Source organism: Loxodonta africana, chromosome 12, assembly GCF_030014295.1.
Source record: "Loxodonta africana isolate mLoxAfr1 chromosome 12, mLoxAfr1.hap2, whole genome shotgun sequence".
NCBI lineage: Eukaryota > Metazoa > Chordata > Mammalia > Proboscidea > Elephantidae > Loxodonta > Loxodonta africana.
This window is the reverse complement of record NC_087353.1, coordinates 86,253,155-86,275,873: the sequence shown is the minus strand read 5'-3', so window position 1 is coordinate 86,275,873 and position 22,719 is coordinate 86,253,155. Positions and strand designations below refer to the sequence as shown.

The following is a 22,719-nucleotide window of genomic DNA, read 5'->3' as shown; positions in this document are numbered from 1 at the left end:
TGTATTTGAAAGCCTTCTGGACTAAAGAACGATATTCACTACCTTCTGTGCTCTGTTTAATGTTCAATTTATTAACTATTCAACAACAAAAATTGAAAGCCGTTTTTTTTCTTGGATATTTAGTCTTTGATTACAAATTTGATCAATTTAGATTATCTTGAATAATTTAAATGGAAAATACAAGTTCAGTATGGCTGATTCTTGTGACTGCTTCATATTCTTTAAGTATACGCAAGTATGATTACAGAAGTTATTAAAACCCTGCCATCAAAACTCGTTATAAAAGTGCTAATACCATGAGTTTAACTTTTTTCTTACCCTGATCCTGACAGTTTCCAGAGGTTCCAATTTTTACATGTTTCTAGGGTTTCAGTAATTCTACCAGTTCTTATTTTTATACCTTCCTAGAGTTCTTGTAATCCTACTAGACCCAAAAGAAAAGGGAAACTTTCTCAGAATAAGTTGAGGTTACAGGTTCTGGGCTGCAACATGGGGTCTGGTTGCACAGCTCTTAAGGTTTTAAACCTGAGCCACTGATCATTGGGCCTAGTGCTTTTTTTTTTTTTTAATTTTATTGTGATAAAATATATATAACAAAATTTGCCATTTTAACCATTTTTAAGTGTACAACTCAGTGACCTTAATTACATTCACCATGTTATGCAAACATTACCATTGACTTTTGCAAAAGGTTTTCACCACCCCAAACAGAAACTCAGCCCCCTTTAAGCAAAAACTCCCAATTTCCCCTCCCTCAAGTCCTTGGCAACCACTGACAAACTTGTCTCTATAAGCTTAGCACCTTTTTTATGGTAAAGTTTTGTACATGATGGAGCTTTTAAGTCTCTGTATTCTTTTCTTTTGTATGCTTTTAAATGATGTTTTATTATGGAAAATTTTTAAAATATGCAAAAGTATAAATAATGGTATATAGAATCTCCATGGACATACTACTCAGCTTTAACAATTATCAACTCATGGCCAATCATGTTTCTTCTATACTCTGCCCGCTGACTTCCCTCCTTTTTTATTTTGAAGCAAATTTCAGACATCATATAATTGCATCAGCAATTAAACCCACTGCCGTCGAACATCAGTAATTATTCCTGTATAATTCTCTAAAATATAAGGACTGTAAACCACAGTACCATGATCACAACTAAATAATTTTATAATTCATTAACATCGATTATTATTGTCCTATTTAAAAAATTGTTGTAGTTTGTTTGAACCAGGGTCCAAATAAGGTCTATACATATCAGTTCTTTATACAGGTATTAATTTTTGAACGTTCGTATCTTTCCCAGAGATGATACATTCAAGTTTTGCATGACCATTATGATATATTGACTTGGCCTGTTGCCATTATTAAAACCTACGTATTCCATTATGTGTAAGGGAATTAAAAAAAAAAATTGAGGTACCTAAAAAGATCTGAAATGGCCAGTTTGAAGATTGGGTACAATTCTTCATTTGCTGGTTCCATTTTCACCTTCTCGGCAGCCATTTTCCATACTGTTTCTAAGAGAGGAATGTCCGGTAATGATGACGTAACAATACTGCGACCCCCCCCCGCCCCCCCCGTCACTTACCAGTGTAATTTCCTCACTGTAACCAATCTAAGAAAGAGACGTAAACCTTCTTAAGCCAATCGCCTTACAGAGCTTGGCACAGGAAGTTGTTCTTACAAGTTCCAACACAGGAATCCATCCTTCAAGAGTTCCTGTCATCGGGAGCCCTGCCTTAAAAAAAAAAAAAAAATTTTTTTTTTAAACAAACTACCAATTGAATAATGTCTTTCGGTGATCCCAGTTTGTAAATACCAATCAAGTAACGTATTTCATATCTGTTATTTCCTTTCCTATAAAACGTGACTGCTAAGTTGCCATTTTGGATTACTGGATTCCACCGCATGGAGTTCAGTCTATTCTCAGCTCAAGCTGTCTTTCTTTCAATAAATCTCTCAATTTTACATTAATCAGAGTACAGATGGTTACTCTAAGACAATTGTTAACTTATAATTGGTAAGGTCACCAAGAGTTTTCACACATACCCTTCCCCGCCCCCTTTCCTGGCCAAAACTCATTGCCTCGAGTCAACTGCAACTCATGGCGACCCCATGTGTATCAAAATAGAACTGCTCTGTGGGGTTTTCTTGGCTGTAATCTTTATGGAAGCAGATAGCCAGACCTTTCTTCTGCAGTGCTGCTGGGTGGATTCGAACTGCCAACCTTTAGATTAGTGGTTGCGTGCAAACCGTTTGTACCACCCAGGGACCTCTTTTCCTGAGGGAGGGTCTCAAACCTGGCTGCACATTAGAATCTGAGGATCTTCTATGATAGGTCCTGAGCATTAGTGTTTTTGAAAGCTCTCAATGTTGAGAACTACTCTCTTAGCAGATGAGGTACTAAGTATGCTTAAGTTAGTCCTCATTAGGAAACATGGCTAGTTCATGTCAGAACACAGTGTTGAAACCTCCCTCCTTCTTCCTGGTTATGTCCAGTCATAGTAGGGACCTCACTTTTCCCAGGGTTACCTGACTCCCAGTTCCCTGTGTCTTGCTTGCACAGATAGAAACAAGTTCATATTTATGCCTTATAAACAGAGGAATAATAGAGGAAACAAAATACCCATATATTAATACTCTCCTACTTATAAAACTCATTGAAATTCTACTTATTGACATCATCTTTCTTAGATTAATACAACTATTTGAAGACTTTATATTAACTTTCTACTTTTTAAAAAATTTCATTTTGTTGTTGAAAATTTACTAAGCAAAACCCAACAATTCAACAGGTTCTGCATGTACAGTTTAGCAACATTGATTACATTTTTTGAGCTGTGCCACCATTCTCACCCTCCTTTTCTGAGTTGTTGCTCCCCCATGAACATAAACTTACTGCCCCCTAAGGTTCCTTTCTAATCTTTCAAGTTGCTGTTGTCACTTTGATCCCATATAGTTCCTTAAAGAGCATAATGCTCAAAACAAACATTTTTTATTAGTTAAGCTAAACTATTGTTTGGTTTTAAGAAGACTTCAGGGAATATTTTTAGTTTAAGGTTTAAATAGTATCTCAAGGCAGTAGTTTTAGGGGTTCATCCACCCTCCATGGCTCCAGAAAGTTTGGAGTCTGTGAGAATTTGAAATTGTGTTCTACATTTTTCCCCTTTTGATCAAGATTCTTCTATAGACTCTTTAATCAAAATGTCCAGTAATGGTAGCTGGGTACCATCCAGTTCTGGTCTCATGGCAAAGGAGGCAGTTGTTATGGAGGCAAATTAGCCACACTTTCCATCTCCTCCTCCTATTTTTGATTCTTCTGCTACTCCAGGTGAATAGAGACCAATTATTGTGCCTTAGGTGACTGCTTGCAAGCTTTTAAGACCCCGGGCGCTACGCAATGAACTAGGAGGTAGAACAGAAGTAATAAACACATTATTAGGCCAATTAGCTGGGATGTCCCCCAAAACCATACCCTAAACCTCCAAACTAGGAAACCAGATCCTATGAAGTGTTTGTACGTAAGCAGCTTCAGTGGCTACTTTTTTTCTTTTGGTCATTGTTGTAAATATGTCTATCACACAACTTTTGCCAACTCAGCTTTTTTACAGGTGTACAGTTTATTGACAGCACTTACAATAATCGACTGTGCAACCCTACCCTTAACCAATGTGATTTTTCCATCACTGACCAAACTGACACAATCCTTTGAGGCTGCAGTTATCATTATCCTCATCTTATAGTTGAAAAAACCCAGGTGGCATAGTGGTTAAGAGTTATAGCTGCTAATCGAAAGGTCGGCAGTTCGAATCCACCCAGGTGCTCCTTGGAAACCCTGTGGGCCAGTTCTACTCTGTCCTTTATGGTTGCTATGAGTCGGAATCAACTTGACGGCAACGGGTTTGGTTTTTTGTATAGTTGAACAAACTGAGCCTTGAAGAAATTATGTAATTTACCTATAATCACACTGCAAGTAAGTGTTGGAGCTGAGATTCAAGCCCAGCCCTAATTTCAAACACTGTGCTCCCATAGGTTTCCTACAAAGCCCTGCCTCAACCTTTGCCTGCTCTCACAGCAAGTGGCCCACTTGGGATTCCCAAGGCGTGGCCTTCCTAGCCTTGAGTGGGGTGAGTTGAAGAGGAAACACTACCCAGATGCTTTCTTTTCTCCCTGCAGGATCCAGGAGTGAGAATAACAAGGAGAGCCCTCCACGAAAAAGGCCTGAAGACAGAGCCCATCAGGAGGCTCCTTCCCAGAAGAGGCCTCCGGACAAATGCCCGGCCCAGTCCAACGGTGCCAGTGCCGGATACCAGAGCTTCTGGGGGAGGAAACAAAGCCCTGAGGGGACCCAGGACAAGCCCCCAGGGGAAGGGAAGGTGAGCCGTCTCCATAGTAAGGTGAGGCCCTTAGGACTTCCTTGGCCGCCCCTAAATGCCAGCCACTTACCCATGCCCCCAGGGCAGAAAGAGCTGCCCACCACGGGAACATGGGCAGGCGAGCAACCCTACACCTGCCCCAACCTATGGTCACAGCACCCACCTTGCTCTCCAATTGGCTCTCACACCGGTGCCCCAGGTGTGGGAAGGGCTTCGGGCAGATCTCAGACCTCTCCCAGCACCTGAGGATGCAGCACCAGAGGCCCTTCTGCGCCTCAAGTTCTGGGAGCACTTGGGCAGCAGTGCCCACCTCCTCACGCACCAGCGCTCCAATGCCGCCAGCAGCCCCAAGTGTGCATACAGTTCAGCATGCCTTGTGCTCCAGGAGAGAGGAGGAAATCTTGCTGGTACAGCACCAGAGGGTACATACTGCTGGGGAGTCTTCTAGTGCACAGCGCGGGTAGTGCTTCCGCAGGCCTCCAGTCTCCTGCAACACCAGGTGACACCTGAGAGCGGCGTCACTCAGAGGCCTATCCAGGTGTGTGTATGTCCAGACCCTCGTGCAGCACCTGCCCTCCCTCAGCCCCATCTCGGGAGGGTGAGGGCTATTGGTGTCACCGCCTTTGCAAACACTATAGGACTTGGGGTGAGAACTTCCACCAGAGTGCCAGCCTTGCTGGTCACTGAGGAACAAACATGGGCGAGAGGACTTGCAGCCAGGTCACCTGCCTCTGAGCACTGCGGGACGCACGTTGGGGTGGGAAGCGCCTGAACCAGCTGGAATGAGCTGAGTTTTCTGGCGCAGCCGGGAGCTGGCTGTAACATACCTGGAGAATCTCCACCTGGAGAAGACCCAGAGCAAATGAGCCATTTATTGAGTGGCTCCAAGGGCTTTCATTAAGTTCGTGCTTCCTGACTCCACCGCTGGGTCTCTCATAATAGGAAATCACGACTCATTTATTGGGGGCTTACTCTGTGCCAGGCACTGTGATTTATGGGAGTTATCTCATTTAATCCTCACAACATCCCTGTGACATAGGTATTCTCATATTAGCATTTTACAGTTGGAGAAACTAAGTCTCCCAGTGGTTGTGGGACCTGCCCAAAGTCACACAGCCAGTACGTGGCAGAACCAGCATTCAGACCGAGGTTTGCCTGCCCGACTCCCCAGCCCACTCTACTGTAGCACTGCTCATGCTGGTACACGGTGGGGTTAAGGCTGCAGGTTGGACGTGGCACCCATTTTTCTTAGTGGCAAGTTATATAAAACACATTTTATACTATAATGAGGAAATACTACCTGAAATGAAAATTAAGATTTGCATCAGTGATTGAAATGAAACTTGAGGCTTCAGAGAAATTTCACGCTTATGGCCAGTGCTTCAAGGTTCAGCCCCTGGATGCCCAGAGTGACCTCTCTCAGACCTCTGGCTTTAGAGTTGATGACCAGCTCCTGTGCAGGGTCTTCCTGGAGGCCAAGGAACATGGCCTCTCTTCAGAAAGTTCATCAGGTTCCTCTAGGCTATGGTTTCCAAAGTCCCAACAAATACTAATCTTCAGCATTCAGGAATGAAAACCTGGAATTTTGGGGAATTCCCAAAATCATGCTTTCAGTATTTTTCCTAACTATTTCTGTATTTTTTAAAGTAAGAAATATACATTTAGTAGCAATTAGAAAGAATAGTAGACTATAACAAAAATTCAAAAAACTGGAAAATACCAGCAAACATTATTGAATAGTATTCAAATAAAATGTTTGAGTCTTCAACAAGATTCAAGCACTACACAGAATACTTGTTGAAATTGCCAATTTAAGGACTTAATTTGTTTCTAAAACTTATTAGACCACCATTCAGAGAATTTGTATAAAACATACTGTGATGTAAACACTATTAATATTTTATTTGTAAAAATGACTCACCATTAGTGGCGGGCAGGACCACAAACATATTTAATATGGCAACAGCTACAAGGAAAACACTAGATTGTGACCACTTCCCTCCTATGTGCTCCTGTCCCAGTTTCCAGAAATGTCTACCTTAACCTTGAACTCCATGTGTCAGCGTTTCCTTCTCTTGCCTTTGATTTGACATCGGTGAATTTCTTCAAACCAGTAATGCCTCTATGTGGATTGTTAAGCTTTAATTCTCCAGGAAAAATTACAATACTTTTCCCCATCTCCCCAGTTTCTTGACTCGAGATTCAGAATAACAAATTTCCCGATAAATGCCAGGAAAGATATCCCACATAGAAATACTCTGGTCCAAGCAGAATGGGCAAGGCAAGTCTGCTGCAGAAATCATCATCAAGTATATCATCAGCCCGGTCATTGAAGCTTCATGGTTTCAGGGGCCCTGGAGCCAGAAGACCTACTTATGGGTCCTAGCTCTGCCAGTTCCTAATTGGGAGACCTTAGGAAAGTCACTTTGTCTGAGCTTCAATTTAATGGGTAGAGTATTGCCTGAGAAATAATATGCCTGCTTTGTAAGGCAGTATTGTAGAAGGGTTAAAAGTGTGACTTTCAAGTGAGACAGTCATAGGTTCAAATCCAGGCTCTGTTGCTTACTACCTCTTTGGTATTTGGGCAATATCTAGTCACTCTAAGCCCCATTTTTCTCTTCTGTAAAGTGGGAGCCTATTTCATAGGGTTTTGGTGAAGTTTAAATGAGATCACGTATGAACATAACACAGAGGATGGTGCATTGTAAATGCTTGATAAATGTGGACTAGTATAGTTATTTTCTGTATCTACCTCACAGGGCAGTTGTGAGGATGAAAGGGAGATTATGTTGTTGAAGTGGTTTGTAGACTGTGAAATGGTATTCACATACTTCCCTTTCCTTCAGAGATGGGCTGGTCAGAAGCTATGGGCAGACATTAGTGGTATTTCCAAGTCAGGAGCCTGGGGGGTACTTCTGCCCACAGAAGGTAGCTGTGTTGAGGAGGGGGCGTCACCATAGTGAGCTGGAAGATAGGTGTGACATGCCCTTAGATGTGGTTTAGTTGCAATCAAGTGGGCAAGCTCTGGGGCACGCTTGGTGGGGGGCTAGAAAACTGATTTTCAGAAGAAAGCTTTAGGAGTAAGGATGATGTTAAGTGGAACCTACCCACAATAGAGTTTTTTGGTAGGAATTGAATCAGAGAAACAGGGCATGTGAAAAAAGGTGGTGGGGGGGCTCTATGACTCTCGTGTGATACTCTGCCCTTAGGGAACAGACCCATTAGCTGAACCAGTGCACCGCCCGCTGCTGTGCACACGCGTGCGATGCACACTCATTCCTTAGATCGTAGACCAAACATGGTTTAAAGTGCTTTCCAAAGATGATGTCATACAGTCCCGACAGCGGCCCCATAAAGTAAATATTAGCTCTCCTCCTATTTTGCAGGTGAGAACTTTGAGTCTTAAAAAGGTAAGCCCATTGCCCAAGGTCACACAGCTAACAAGTTGTAGAGGCAGGATTCAGATGGAGTACAAGCCCTTAACCACCACCAAGTTGCCTCAACTCACCAGGTGCCAGAGATTTAAACTTGAACAGAGGAAAAGAAAACTGAGATTTTACTAAGCGTCCTCCTCTCTTGCTTTCTGTGACAACTCTCTTCAGATACTACTCCTGTTTCTTTTGTCATTGCTTCTTTGCTTCCAGAGTTGCTGTTCTCTGCTTAGACCTTAAGTCAGGGTCCCCTGGGCTCCACTTTCAGACTTTTTCTTTTGCACAGGTCTCTGAGAAATCTTCTTTATGCCTGCAGCTTCAGCTACTGGTCGTCTCCCATTCTAATCCAGACTTCCCCTCCGAATGCCAGCCTGCTCTAGCCCACTGCCTCCTCGGCATCTCTCTGGGCTCCAGGTGCCTGTCTGAATCCATCATCTCCCCTGTAATACTCGTCTCCTCCTGAGTTGCCCCTCGTTCTTACCATGGCCTCTTATTTCAGATACTGACATAGCAATGAGGAATCCAGGTAGCCTTCGCAGAGGAAGCCTCTTGAATCAGTTTTTGGGGCTAGAGATGGACTGCAGGGTATGTTCTTTGAGAGCTGCCAGCCGCTGGGTGTAAACCTAGAGGGTGGAACTCATTAATCAGTCAGCTGTCTACTGAGCTCTCAGCATTGTGCCAGGCAGCAGTCATGAGTCAGACAGACAGGACCCCTGGCCTCAGGGAGCTTCCAGGTTACTGGAGAAGACAAACATTAAACAGTCTCCCCCAAATGCAAGCTCTGTTAACAAATGATGATAAATGTTGTGAAGAAAAAGTTTAGAGTGCTATCAAAGAATATAAACCTGAAAAACCCATTGCCATTGAGTCGATTCCAACTCATAGCAACCATATGGGACAGAGTAGAACTCTCGCATAGGGTTTCCAAGGAGTGGCTTGTGGATTTGAACTGCTGAGCTTTTGTTTAGCAGCCGAGCTCTTAACCACTGCGTTACCAGGGCTCCATAAAAACCACCCAGTGCCGTCGAGTTGATTCTGACTCATACCAGGGCTCCATGAAAGGATCTAAATTAGGTAGAGAAGTCAAAGAAGTTCATTTTGAGAAAGTGACAATGTTGTATTCCTGAGACCTGAGTTGGGGGAAAAGAATTCCCTGCAAAGGTGCACAAAGACCCAGAGGTGGGAAGGAGCTTGGTATGTTAGGGAAACTGAAAGACAGTCATGTGGCTGGAGCCCAATATGCTGGGGGATGTGATTAAGATAAGCTTGGATGTACCTTGGGGATGGTGGCAGGGGTGGTTGTTCAGGCCTTGGTGAGGAGTCTGGGTTTTTTTGGTTTTATTTATTTATTTTATTCAAAAATAATTTTAAAAATTATTGAAATGGGAAGAAAATAATCTTACAAAGGACATCTGCATATCCTTTACCCTAAATTCACCTATGGTTAACATTTTATCCATTTTCCTTGTCATTTGCTCTCTCCATATATAGTTTTGCATATTGCTTTTTTTCTGAATTATTTGAGAATAAGTTACATTCGTCATGTTCCCTTGCCCCTAAATGCTTACAGTGCATATTTCCTAAAAGTAAGGATTGTCTTAGTTATCTAGTGCTGCTATAACAGAAATACCATAAGTGTATGGCTTTAACAAACAGAAGTTTATTTCTTCACAGTAAAATAGACTAAAAGTCCAAATTCAAGGTGTTGGTTCCAGTGGAAGGCTTTGTCTCTCTATCAGCCTTCTCATCAGTCTTCCCCTGGAAGCTTCTCTGCACAGGGACCCTGGGTCCAAAGGACACACTCTGCCCCTGGGGCTTCTTTCTTGGTGGTATGAGGTCCCCCTGTCTCTCTGCTCGCTTCTTTCTTTTATATCTCAAGAGATTGCCTCAAGACACAATCCAGTCTTATAGTTTGAGTCCTGCCTCACTAACACAACTGCCACTCATCCTCCCTCATTAACATCACAGAGGCAGGATTTACAACATATAGGAAAATCACACAATACTGGGAATCATGTACCAGCCAAATGGATACACACATTTTGGGGGGGACATAATTCAGTCCATGACAAGGATATTCTCTTATCTAACCTCAGTATGGATCCCTGGTGGCCCAGTGGTTAAGCATTCGCCTGCTAACCAAAAGATTGGCAGTTCAAATCCACGCTCCTTGGAAACCCCATGGGGCAGGTCTACTCAGTCTTATAGGGTTGCTCTTGGTTGGAATTGACTCGACAGCAACGGGTTTCCTTTTTTTTTTAACCTTGGTGTAGTTATCCACCTCGCTAAATTTAACAGTGATGTAGTACAATATCTAGGTTATCATCTGTATGCCTGTTGTGTCAGTTGCCCCAATAATGTCCCTTATGTAGTATTTTCACCTTCTAGTACAGGATCCAGTCTAGGATATATTGGATTGTTGTTACTTCTCTTTAGTCTACTTTAATCTGGAATAGTTACTTAGCCTCTTTATATGTCTTCAGTGACATTGACATTACTGATGAATGAGGTCTCCACCTTTATTTTAATAGAATGGTCCCATTTTGGTTTTATCTGATGTTTCTTCATTATTGTATATGGGTTACATTCCTGGCTGGAAGGCTGCATAAGTGATACTGTGTTCTTCTCAATGTAATATGTAGAAGTACAGGAAGTCTAGCTGCCCCCATTGATGATGTTAGTTTTGATTCCCTAGTCAAGGTGTTGTCTGATTTTTCCAAACAGTAGTTATTATTTTTTTCCTTATAACTAATAATAAATCTATGGGAAGATACTTCAGGACCATGTTGATGTCCTATTCCAAGTCAAATGTTAAATAGATGAGATTTAACATCTATCGATGATTCTTTCCTGAATCAGTCTTTATCATGATGGTTGCAAAATGATGAAGTGAATTTGAATCTTGATGAACTTCCTAGTGCATCTTCAACTTACCAGGGGTAATGTTGTGCAGGAGACCTGCAATCCTGCCCAGAGGGTGCCCATTTGGAGACAAAAATAACCAAAGGCAGAAATTTTAAGAGACCAGAGGGAGCGGCAGATGCTCCAGAAGCCTAGGAAAGACAAGATGGTTCCTGATTAGAGAAATCAGGAAAGGCTCTGGCGGAGGTAGCATATGAACTAAGTCTTAAGGGTGAAAAGGACAGTTTTCCAATTCACAAAAGAAATATTTTATCACTCAGCGGAAAAGAAGAAATAAAAAAATCATAACCCCACTTCATATTTATTTTACTGGCATTGTAAACAGAATCATTATTGATTATATAATACTCCATTAGACCTCTTTTTCTTAGACTAATTCATTCCAGGCCTCCTGATAATCGGTTTAGGGGCTATGGCTGGTAGTGAAGGGAGGAGCAACTCTGGGGTCCATATGCAACTTAGGAATCAGTACTTGAGCCCATCCACTCATTCTTCTATTCAGCAAACATTTATTAAGGGCCCGACACATGCCAGGCCTGAGGGATACAGTGATGATCAGAACATGGTTCGTTCCCTGAGGACCTGAAGTCTGATAGTAAGGAAGTCACAAGTAGAAATAATTAACCGTAGAGCAACATGTAGAGTGCCACAATACAGGCCCACCGTGTAAAAGATAGGTGGTATCGCAGAGAAAGGAGCCTTGGGAGTAGATGAGGATATCAGGCAGAGCATGACCAGTTAGAAGGGGAGAGGATCAGAGACACATGCCAAGGGACCAGCTTCACACGGAACACTGCCAAGTACTTCCCTGTCCATAGGCATAAAAGCACATCCGTCTGCCCTTAGGATTCTGGGTGGGTGTTTTTTCCTGCTTTCTAATTTAAATATTTCCTTTCTCCTATTTTTGGGAGACTGTTTTTTACCCTTTTCCAAAATCTTAGCTTGCATGCTTAATTCATTAGTTTTATTTTTCCCTCTTTTTGACACTAAAGTATTTAATGCTATTAATTTACCTCTGCATATAGCTTTGGCTGTATTCCTTGTTTTTGTTTGTTTTGTTTTAATTATTTTCAGTCTGTGTTTTATTCTTGATTTACTTCTTGTCCTAAGGGTAATTTGAGATGTTATTTGTGTTTTTAAATTTCCAAGTGATGTGTTTTGTATTATTGTTAGTTGTATTGTGATCAAAGACTGGCTTCTACAATTCCTGCTTTTCAAAATTTATCACAATATGCTCTGTAGCTTAATATTTATTGACTTCTGTCACTATCCATGAAACTTGAAGGTATATTGTTTGCAGGGTAAAAAAATTTATATGTTCATATCCTCTGTACTTATTTATTTTTTTGATTATTCAGAAAATCTGTTAGAATATTTCCAATAAAACTGTTTCTCATGTATCTCTTTGTATTACTAAGTATTTTATTTCATGGGACTTTGTTGTTGTTTATTCAACACATAAGAGATTAAACCTCTTGATTGTTAATTACACATGATAGTGAGGTTAAGAGCTTAGGTTCTGGAGTCAGACAGCCTGGATTCAAATCCCAGTTTTACTATTTATTAGCTTGAATTTCTTATCTATAAAATGGAAATAATAACATTATCTCCTTGGTATAGGTGTTAGATTAAATGAGATGGTGAAGGTAAACCACTTAAAATAGTGTCTGGCACATGTAAATACTCAATAAAGCTATAATTAGCTATGACAATCATTATTATATTGCCTGGCTGGCCATTACTGACATTTGAGGCCTCTGGTATAGAGGGAGAAAAGGTCTTTAGGGCCTTCTGCTTTTTTCTTGTGGGAGAAAGATGTGGCAGTGTGCTTCTGCAAAGATTTGCAGCCTTGGAAATCCTATGGAGCAGTTCCATTCTGTCCTATAGAGTCACTATGAGTTGAAATTGACTCTAAGGCAGTGAGTTTGGTTTTTTCGTTCTTTTTTTCTTGATCCAGTACACATGTGTTAAACGGAATGCAACATATACAGCATTGTGGAAAGGAGGACGAAAAAAATCTGGCAGCTTCCTAGTATGCAAAAACACTGTGGTACACTTGAATTTTGATGGTGGGATCATGTGGGTCAGCCCATGCACTAGTATGTGAGTGAAGTTAGTGGCATACTCCAGCTTTGTATGGTGGGAAGGGCAAATGGTGGTAGAATGAGAGGAAGAGAGGGAGGCCTAAGCTTTCCCTAGATGGTGTATTGAACACTGCCCCGCCTAGATTCTCTCAGAGTCCTTTTACCAGCTCTGTGAACCCAGCTTCTGTATGCTTTACTGCTAATGGCTTTCACCCTCTGCCTTTGGAGGCTTGCCCTTGGGCACTGGAGCCACTTCATCCATGGGGAGTTTTACATCCCCACACCCTCCCTCTCTCCAGGGTGACCTGTGGCCTGTAGCCAATGATTTGTGTGGAATTACAAAAGCCCAGTTCCTTTGCCTTGAAGAAGGACAAACTGTAAGTTGTCATCTATACTCCAGAACGCCTCTCAGGATCAGGCTGAGGCTGGGACTTGAAACCACACATTTTCTATCCTGCCTATTCCACTCTGTTCCACTTTTTTCCGGGGAACACTTCTTTAATACATCATTTGAACATGAATACTTGGCTCAGGGTCATCTTCTGGGAAAATCCAACCTAAGGCAAAGTGCTTCACACTGTCCTGAACAGGAGGAACTCTGACATCGAGAGAGTATAGTAGTCAGGACTGTTTTCGTTGCAAGGGACATAAACCCAAAAGGAACTCATTTAGAGGAAAAGAAAAAAAAAGTGGGGTTTAAAATGATACTAGGGTACCTTTTTTTGTTATTGTAAAATATATATAATACAGCATTTGCCAATTCAATGTTTTTCATGTGTACAATCTAGTGACATCAATTATATTAACTGTGTTGTGCAACCATAACCATGAACAAAAACTCACTGCTTCCTAAACAGTGATTCCCCCTTTCTACATCTCTCCTGTCCCTGGTAACCACTAATAAAACTTAGGTCTCTATACATTTGCCTATTCTGTATATTTCATGTGAGTGAGATCATACAATATTTGTCCTTTTGTGACTGACTTATTTAGCATAATGTTTTCAAGTTTCATCCAGGTTGTAGCATCCATCAGGACTTCGTTTCTCTTTATGGCTGAGTAATTTTTCGTTGTAGGTATGTACCACATTTTGTTTATCCATTCATCTGTTTATAAATATTTAGATTGTTTCCACCTTTTGGCTATTGTGAATAATGCTGCAGTGAACGTTGATGTACATGTGTCAGTGTGCACCTCTGCTTTCAAGTCTCTTAGGTATATATCTAGGAGTGGAACTGATGGGTTATAAGGTAGCTCTGGTATTTGAAATACTTTCATTTGATGATGTGGCACAACTCAAAATGAGAAGAGCTGCAAACATCCATTAATAATTGAAACATAGAATGTACAAAGTATGAATGTAGGAAAATTGGAAGTCTTAAAAAATGAAATGGAGCACTTGAAGATAGATATATCCGAGATATTAGTGAGCTGAAATGGACTGGTATTGGCCATTTTGAATTGGAAAATCATGCGGTCTACTATGCCAGGCATGACAAATTGAAGAGGAATGGTGTCGTGTTTGTTGTCAAAAAGAACATTTCGAGATCTATCCTGACATACAATGCTGTCAGTGATAGGATAATATCCATATGCCTACAAGGAAGACCAGTTAATCTGACTATTATTCAAATTTACACACAAACCACTAATGCCAAAGATGAAGAATTTGAAGATTTTTACTAACTTCTGCGTCTGAAATTAATCAAACATGCAACCAAGATGCATTGATAATTACTGGCAATTGGAATGCAAAAATTGGAAACAAAGAAGGAACGGTAGTTGGAAAACATGGCCTCCGTAACAGAAACGATGCTGGAGATTGCATGACAGAATTTTGCAAGATCAATGACCTATTCACTGCAAATACCTTTTTTCAACAACGTAAACAGTGACTACCCATGGACCTCGCTAGATGGAATACACAGGAATCAAATTGACTACATCTGTGGAAAGAGACGATGGAGAAGCTCAATATCATCAGTCAGAACAGGACCAGGGGCCAACTGCAGAACAGACCATCACTTGCTCATATGCAAGTTCAAGTTGAAGCTGAAGAAAATTAAAACAAGTCCATGAGACCCAAAGTATGACCTTGAGACTATCCCACCTGAATTTAGAGACCATCTCAAGAAGAGATTTGACACATTAAACACTTAATGACTGAAGGCCAGACAAGTTGTGGGACACCATCAAGGACATCATACATGAAGAAAGCAAAGAGTCATTTAAAAGACAGGAAAGTAAAAAAAGACCAAAATGGATGTCAGTAAAAAAAGACGTGGGGGTGACATCTGACCTCCACTATCTTCACAAGGGGGAAGAAGAATCAAGATCAGCAGCCGAAAGCTGATTCCTATGAGGCAGAGGTCAGACAGACATTACCTCCTCTCTCCACAATCTTTACTAATTCTGACACCAACTGTCCCTTCCACGGCACTCTCTACTTCTCTGCTGAGTTCCATAATTCATTGTAATGGCCACACAAAACTCACAGACCGTACTCACAGTTACAGGGTTTATCAGTGCGGTAACAGTTTACAATTCAGGTTCAGGAATGCTCAGGATACAGTTCTATCAGGACAGCCTTTTCTCAGCTGTGCCCACAGGCAGGCCTTTCTCTGGCCTCTCAGCTTCTGCCCTGTTTGGACAAGTGTTACAAAACTCTTTTAGCTCTGCTAGTAAGTGCTCAGAGATGCCCCAGTCTGCTGGTAAGCCTCAGCCCAAAGGCATTCAGCCTTCTTGCTCTGTGGGCCAGGAAGCCCACTGCACCATATCCTGCCAGTCTCTCCCGCTGCCGTTTCTCTGCCACCACTGCTGCTGTCTTCAGTGTTAACAACTCTCCTTCTCAGTCTCCTGGTTCCAACAGCTTCTCAGCTCAGGGATCCCGGGTCCAAAGGACATACTCCACTCCTGGCTCTTCTTTCTTGGTGGTAGTGAGATCCTCTCCTCCCACCTTTGGGATGGCTCATTTTAAGCCTAGCCAGATGGCAAAACTGACAATTCCCCTCATTAGTGTTCTGTAGACCCCCACACAAGTGTGATGAACTTTATTTGCATTATTAGCAAGCTATCCAACCCCCTTGGGGGCCACAATTACCTTATTTGTATAAAATCAATCCATTGCATCCCAATTTCAGAAGAGACTCTGAAACTTGTTTTTGAACGTAAAGTATCTAAAGCAAATGGAAGAAATGATGAAGTAAAAGAGCTGAACAGTAGATTTCAAAGGGCAGCTTGAGAAGACAAAGTAAAGTGTTACAATGAAATGTGCAAAGAGCTGGAGTTAGAAAACCAAAAGGGAAGAAAACGCTCAGCATTTCTCAAAGAACTGAAGAAAAAATTCAAGCCTCGAGTTTTTGTGGGCGAAATATTGACACAGTGGCTACAACAATGGGCTCAAGCATAGCAACGATTGTGAAGATGGCACAGGACCACGCAGTGTTTCGTTTTGTTGTACATAAGGCCACTATAAGCCGGAACCGACTAGACAACACCTAACAACAACAAGAAGGGTATCCTGGCTTTTATAGAACAGCCAATTTAGAACAGCCAACTAATTGCCCCCTTTGTCAATGGATCTTGATTTAATAGCAATTTGGTCAATTATTTGATGGCCTTCAGTCTTAGTTTTTCTTATATTTCTAATTTTCCTTTTGGGTAATTGATTGTGTATAGATACATAGAGATCAACATAAGTTATGTAACAAAAACAAGTCCAATCTGCAAGTAGAAAGCAAACCTATTGTCTGTGGTTTTTTAAAAAAAAGGTGTGAAAGACAATGAATAAAAACTAGAATTCGATAGCCCACAAGGGCTTGCCATAATTTCCTATTGACAATATAAAATTGCTCTCTACAGTCACCCTCCTCTCAATCAAAAGACAATCTCAAAGCAAAGTTTTCCTTGATGTAAAATATGGCTGTTCATTATTGTTTACATAGGTGCAGCAAGAATGGTAATTTATCATATAGCCTTTTAAAACTGCTTTGCTGGAAGTTTTCATAAAAAACCAGATTAAACTGAACTTCCTGGCAAGGCCAGGAAGCCAAGTCAAGAATTTGCCACCAGATTTCACCTGTAAGTACACACATGGTTGGGTGAGTTCCTTTTTTCTCAAGGTCCCAAAATGTTGTAAGATTTCTGGGCCTGCCAGGAAGTGACCTCCCTTACTCACCTGCAAGGCTGGGAAGCTTGTAAATCACTACCAGGTTAGATTTCCTAGAATGGCTTTGTAATCATTGACTCCATAAAGTCAATCTTAGTTCCTTAAAAGTGTTTGGTTATACCTGATTCCCTGAGCATCATTCTCAAATACGACATTTAAGTCAAATCTTGGTTATTAATGGAGATTTCCAGTTATGCCCTATTAGCAAGTGGGGCAGATTCTTATTGAACTTATGCAAATAATTACATGGCCATAAAAATAAGAACACTCGTTATTGTCCAGTTCTGGAGGGATCAGGCAGGAAGAAAAGATGAATGTTTCATTTCTGTTTATATAACATAGTCTATTAAATTTTTATGAGTTATAGGTAGTTTAGGAAAAAAGAGAAAGGATTCTCTTATATTCAGAAAACAGAACATCAAAACATCAGCAATATCTTATATAGAACCCATAATAATCCTTTAATCCACTCAGTCCTACGTAATTAATTTCTGTTCCACCTGTCCTGGGTCAGCAGTTGGGAACCAATCAGCTTCTCCAAAGGACGTCTGGAAATCTTGATTCAGTCCAGCGATATAAGCAATGCCATTTAGAAGTCCACATCCAAATACCTGGCATAGTCTTTTCATGGGTCCATTTTGGTGAAAGACTCTGGCCTGTGGTTTATTGAAAACACCTTCAGGATATCATCAAAGTTAAAACTATCTGCAGATGATAAGACTTAAAAATAGCTGTGATTAATTTATTTCTAATAATAAGTCATACACGGAGAAGGCCTGATGAGGATTCATTACAGAAGTAATGCAAAGATTAAAAAAAAAAAACTTTAGACAAAATATCTCTAAACATAACAACTAACTTTATTTTCAAAGAAGAGTGGATATTACATCTAGTTTTTGAATATAGATGACCATTCTTAATGAAAAAAGAGCTTTAGATATAACATATAATAATCCTGAGATATAATATGACTATAAACCATATAGTTAGGGGTATACCAAGAATATACCAAGATGATGCAAGTTTCTAAACATCTGAACATTAATAAAACTCCGTTGGAAAGCTGAGTAAATCCTCAATTGAAACTCATTGACATCAATGCTGCTAGATTTAAATCAAAGAACAAAGTTGCAAGCAGATTAGCAAATAAAAAAGCAATTGAAATTATGACTGATAATACACTTTTGTTATCTGATGTGAGGCAAAGCAGCACGAGATAACATCATGAACAGCAAGGACACTAACACTCATATAAATTCCGACCTGAAGAAAATTAAGTACGTCCCCAATTTGGTAACAGGTCTCATGCAACTCATAACATTAATAAACCTTATTTTTAAAAAAAAAAAAAAAAACCTTATTAGGGCTAGCAATTTTTGTCCTTACAAAGTAGGAACAATTCTTTTGTGACTTTTCACGAAGTTTCAGAGTTGTCAGCAGTTTATCATAGGTCACTGAGAAATACATGGATATCTATTTAATCAAAGTGATAAAGGTTTTAGAAGTAAAATTTTTAGCTTTTTCAAAAGCCATGAGGCTTGGTTTTCTTAGTCAAGTTAACAGAAACTCAGCTTATTTTTAAAAATAATATTTTATTGTGTTTTTTGTGAAAGCTCACACAGCAAATTGGGTTCCTATTTAGCAATTGCTATACAAATTGTTCAGTGACATTGGTTTCATTTTTCACAATGTGTCAATGGTCTTGTTATTTGCATTCTAGCTGTTCCATTTCCAGTAACCTAGTTTCCTGGCCCCCTTACCTTCTCATCTTTGCTTTAGAGTAAATGTTGACCGTTTGATCTCATACAGATGACTTCTTAAAAGAGCACAGTACGTACTTATGGTTGATATTCTTTATTCTATGAACCAATCTGTTATTTAGCTGGAGGGTGACCTCAGGGAGTAGTTTTGGTTCGAAGCTTTAAGGGTCCCTCCTGACGATAGTCTTGGGGGGTCCTCTAGTCTCAACCTGCCCAGTAAGTCTGGACTTTTTAAGAATTTGAAAACTCAGCTTATCTTAATGAGACACAAAATCTGCCTCCTAGGCAGATTACACAGACGAGAGAATAACTTTTCATATTAGAGGTGAAAGCAATCAACAGTAAACAAAGAACGCAAGACCACCAAAACTGAGCAAACTTTGTTAAGATGTTAACACATACCATAGCTTTTCAGACTCCAGGATTATAAACCAAGGCAAATAAATTTATTTCCAAGATTTGTCCTTTAGTATGCTCTTTTATGGAAATCCTGGTGGCATAGTGGTTAAGAGCTATGGCTGCCAACCAAAAGGTGGGCAGCTCAAATCCACCAGGCGCTCCTTGGAAACTCTATGGTGCAGTTCTATGCTGTCCTGTAGGGTCCCTATGAGTTGGAATTGACTCGACGACGTTTGGTTAGGTTACGTTAGGTTATGTTCTTTTATATCCTGGTACAAACTGACATTTTATTTTTAGGTCTGATCTCAGAGGGTCTGCAAGGTCAGCACTAATCTCACAATATTATTAAGATGTTATTAACATGCAATACATTCGTTGTTGCTATCTTCAAATGATCTAATAAATAAGCATCTTAATTAAATATTTCTCAATTTTAGTTACTGATATGGTTAATATCGATAGTTACCCTTCCTGTCCCAACACACACACAAACTCTTTAAGGTCTTCAATAAGTTTGAAGAGTGCAAAGGCATTTGGAGACAAAACAAAATGAAACAAACAATGGTTTAGGGGAAGAAAAAAACTAATTCTTTGCCTTGAGAAATAAAAGTGTATACGGTTGTATTCCTCTGAAACTATTTCTCCTCAGTACAGTCTCAACCACTAACAAATATCGTAACTTTTAAGAAAAATAATTTAGCTCTATTTCACAAAGAAAACTGAAAGGAGTGGATAGTTGTGAACTATATGACCCACACAAGTCTTTTTAGCAGACTGGTAGGCTCATAAATACACATAACACAACTTTCCCTAGTCACACATATATTACAACTTATCAAAGTGGCAAAAATGAACATATTCATTAACAAACCCAAAGTGATAGCCTCTCTGTAACACATAAAGAGCAAAACTATGAACTTAAAATTAGGCTTAGTAATCAATGTTTCAGAATTACCCATTAGTTAACTCAAGTTAATATCAGTTTAAGGTTTCAAAGTTACCTAAAGCTCTTGGAAGTTATATAATCTTCAAGTCTAAATATCACACAACATAATTAAGGTTGAAATAAAGCTTGTCATAACCCTAAATATTTAGTAAAGGCAAGACTAGCTTATTCTTACACCCATGTTCATTGCAGCATTATTCACAATAGCAAAAAGATGGAAACAACCTAAATGCCCATCAACAGGTGAATGGAAAAACAAACTATGGTACATATGCACAATGGGATACTACTCAATGATAAAGAACAAAGATGAATCTATGAAACATCTCACAACATGGATGAATCTGGAGGGCATTATGCTGAGTGAAATAAGTCAATCATAAAAGGACAAATATTGTATGAGACCAATATTATAAAAACTCTTGGAAATGCTTACATACAAAAAGAAACAATCTTTGACAGTTATGAGGGAGGGGAGAGATGGGCAGGGAAAAACACTAAATAGACAATAGATAAGTGGAAACTTTGGTGAAGGGGAAGACAGTACACAATACTAGGGAAGCTGGCACAACTTGACCAAGACAAGGTCATGGAAGCTCCATAGACACATCCAAACTCCCTAAGGGACCAAGTTGCTGGACTGAGGGCTGGGGACCATAGTCTCAGGTAACATCTACCTCAATTGGCATAACATAGTTTACAAAGACAATGTTCTACATCTTACTTTGGTGAGTAGTGCCTGGGGCTTAGAAGCTTGTGAGGCCATCTAAGATACTCCACTGGTCTCATCCTGTCTGGACCAAGGGAGAATGAAGAAAACCAAAGACACGAGGGAAAGATTAGTCCAAAGGACTAATGGACCACAACTACCACAGCCTCCACCAGACCGAGTCCAGCACAACTAAATGGTGCCTGGCTATCACCACTGACTGCTCTGACAGGGATCATAATAGAGGCCCCGGACACAGCTGGAGAAAAATGGAGAACAAAATTCAAACTCACAAAAAAAAAAAAAACAAACAGACTTACTGATCTGACAGGGACTGGAGAAACTTCGAAAGTATGGCCCCTAGACTCCCTTTTAACTCAGTACTGAAGTCACTCCTGAGATATACCCTTCAGCCAAAGATTAGACAGGCCCATAAAATGAAAGGAGACTAAATGGGACATACCAGCCCCCGGGCAAGGACGAGAAGCAGGAGGGAACAGGAAAGCTCATAATGGGGAACCCAAGGTTGAGAAGGGGAGAGTGTTGACATGCCTTGGGGGTGGCAACAAGTCACAAAACAATACGTGTATTCATTGTTTAATGAGAAACTAATTTGCTCTGTAAACCTTCATCTAAAATACAATAAAAAAATTTTTTTAAAAAGATTTGCTTATTCTATCATTAAACTTGCATAACTTAGGAAAAGCATACTCAAGTAGAATAAAAATGTATGCTCACATTATACTTAAAACAGCTGTTTTTATTAAACCAAAATTATTTTAAACTAGTCTAGTTTTTCCAAGGATCTATACTTTTATACAAATTATGTGAACTTCAATTTTTAAAAAAAGGTTTCTAGTTTAGTTTCTGTAACACTTCTTTTTAACATACAAAATATTAGAGGCTTAATTTTCTTAATTTTAGGAATATTCAGGAATATATAAGCACTTATTTAACTTTAAACCAATCGAATTTAAGTTCTTGAAGAAATACTGTAATCTAATTTGATAATACCATCCGGAGGAAGGAAAATGTTACATTTTTATAACCCTATCTTCTGTGCACTTTAAAAAATCTTGTAGAGAAGCAAATTTAGAATAATTTTGTCTTTTTGAAGCCTAGTTATGCCAATAAAAAGAAATAATCCATCCTTTTTTAGTGCATTTTTCAAATGCCAATATATATATAAAAAAAGTTCCTCAAAGTAGCTTCTAAAAGCCCAAATTATAAGACAGGCACAAGAGGCAGTTTTTCTTGGAAAAAAAGAGAGCTGAGACTTACATAAATAGCTGGCAAATCAGCCTCAGCTATCCTGATGGCATTCAGGGGAAAAAAAAAAACAAAAACCAGAACGCTCTGTCTAGATCAAAGCTGAAATTCTCAAGACAAAATCTCATTCAGTTTTATAGGTGACTCACTGCAAAATTTGTCCAAATGGATGCCATTTTTGGTGAGAACCACAAATTTACCAGTCTGTGGAGCCAGCTCAAACAACAGGCTTATAGGGTCTATGCCTGTGCTCTACCTTATGATTTTCCTTTTTATGATGACCAACAACAGCATAACACTCTTAAAACAGCACAACACAAAACAAGACAACCCATTGTCTTAGTTACCTACTGCTGCTATAATAAAAATACCACAAGTAGGTGGCTTTAACTAACAGAAATTCATTTTCTCACAGTTTAAGAGGCTAGAAGTCTGAATTCAAAGTGCTGGATCTATGGGAAGGCTTTCTCTGTAGGCTGGGGAGAAGGTTCCCATCTCTTTTCAGATTCTGTTCCTGGGTTCCTTGGTGATCTCCAAGTGGCTTGGCATCTGTCTTCCCCCATCTCTGCTTGCTTGATTAATCGGCTCTTTTATATATCGAAAGAGATTGATTTAAGATACATTCTACACTAAGACTGCCACATTAACATA

General features: G+C 40.0%; 1 protein-coding gene across 4 annotated transcripts in view; it reads left to right on the top strand.

The window, feature by feature from the left end:
- Window positions 1-22,719, top strand: part of BCL7C (BAF chromatin remodeling complex subunit BCL7C) — a 99,466-nt gene that overhangs the window by 35,456 nt on the left and 41,291 nt on the right. For 2 of the 4 annotated variants that reach the window (XR_010323520.1, XM_064294899.1), the window contains exon 7: window positions 4,181-4,380. Coding sequence is in view for 1 of the 4 variants with exons in the window: in XM_064294899.1 (XP_064150969.1) it covers window positions 4,181-4,380 (200 nt within the window). In the remaining 3 variants the exon portion in view is untranslated. Of the gene's footprint in view, window positions 1-4,180; window positions 4,919-7,766; window positions 12,134-22,719 lie in introns of those variants that run through there. The other 2 variants (XR_010323521.1, XR_010323522.1) reach the window with 2 other exon arrangements.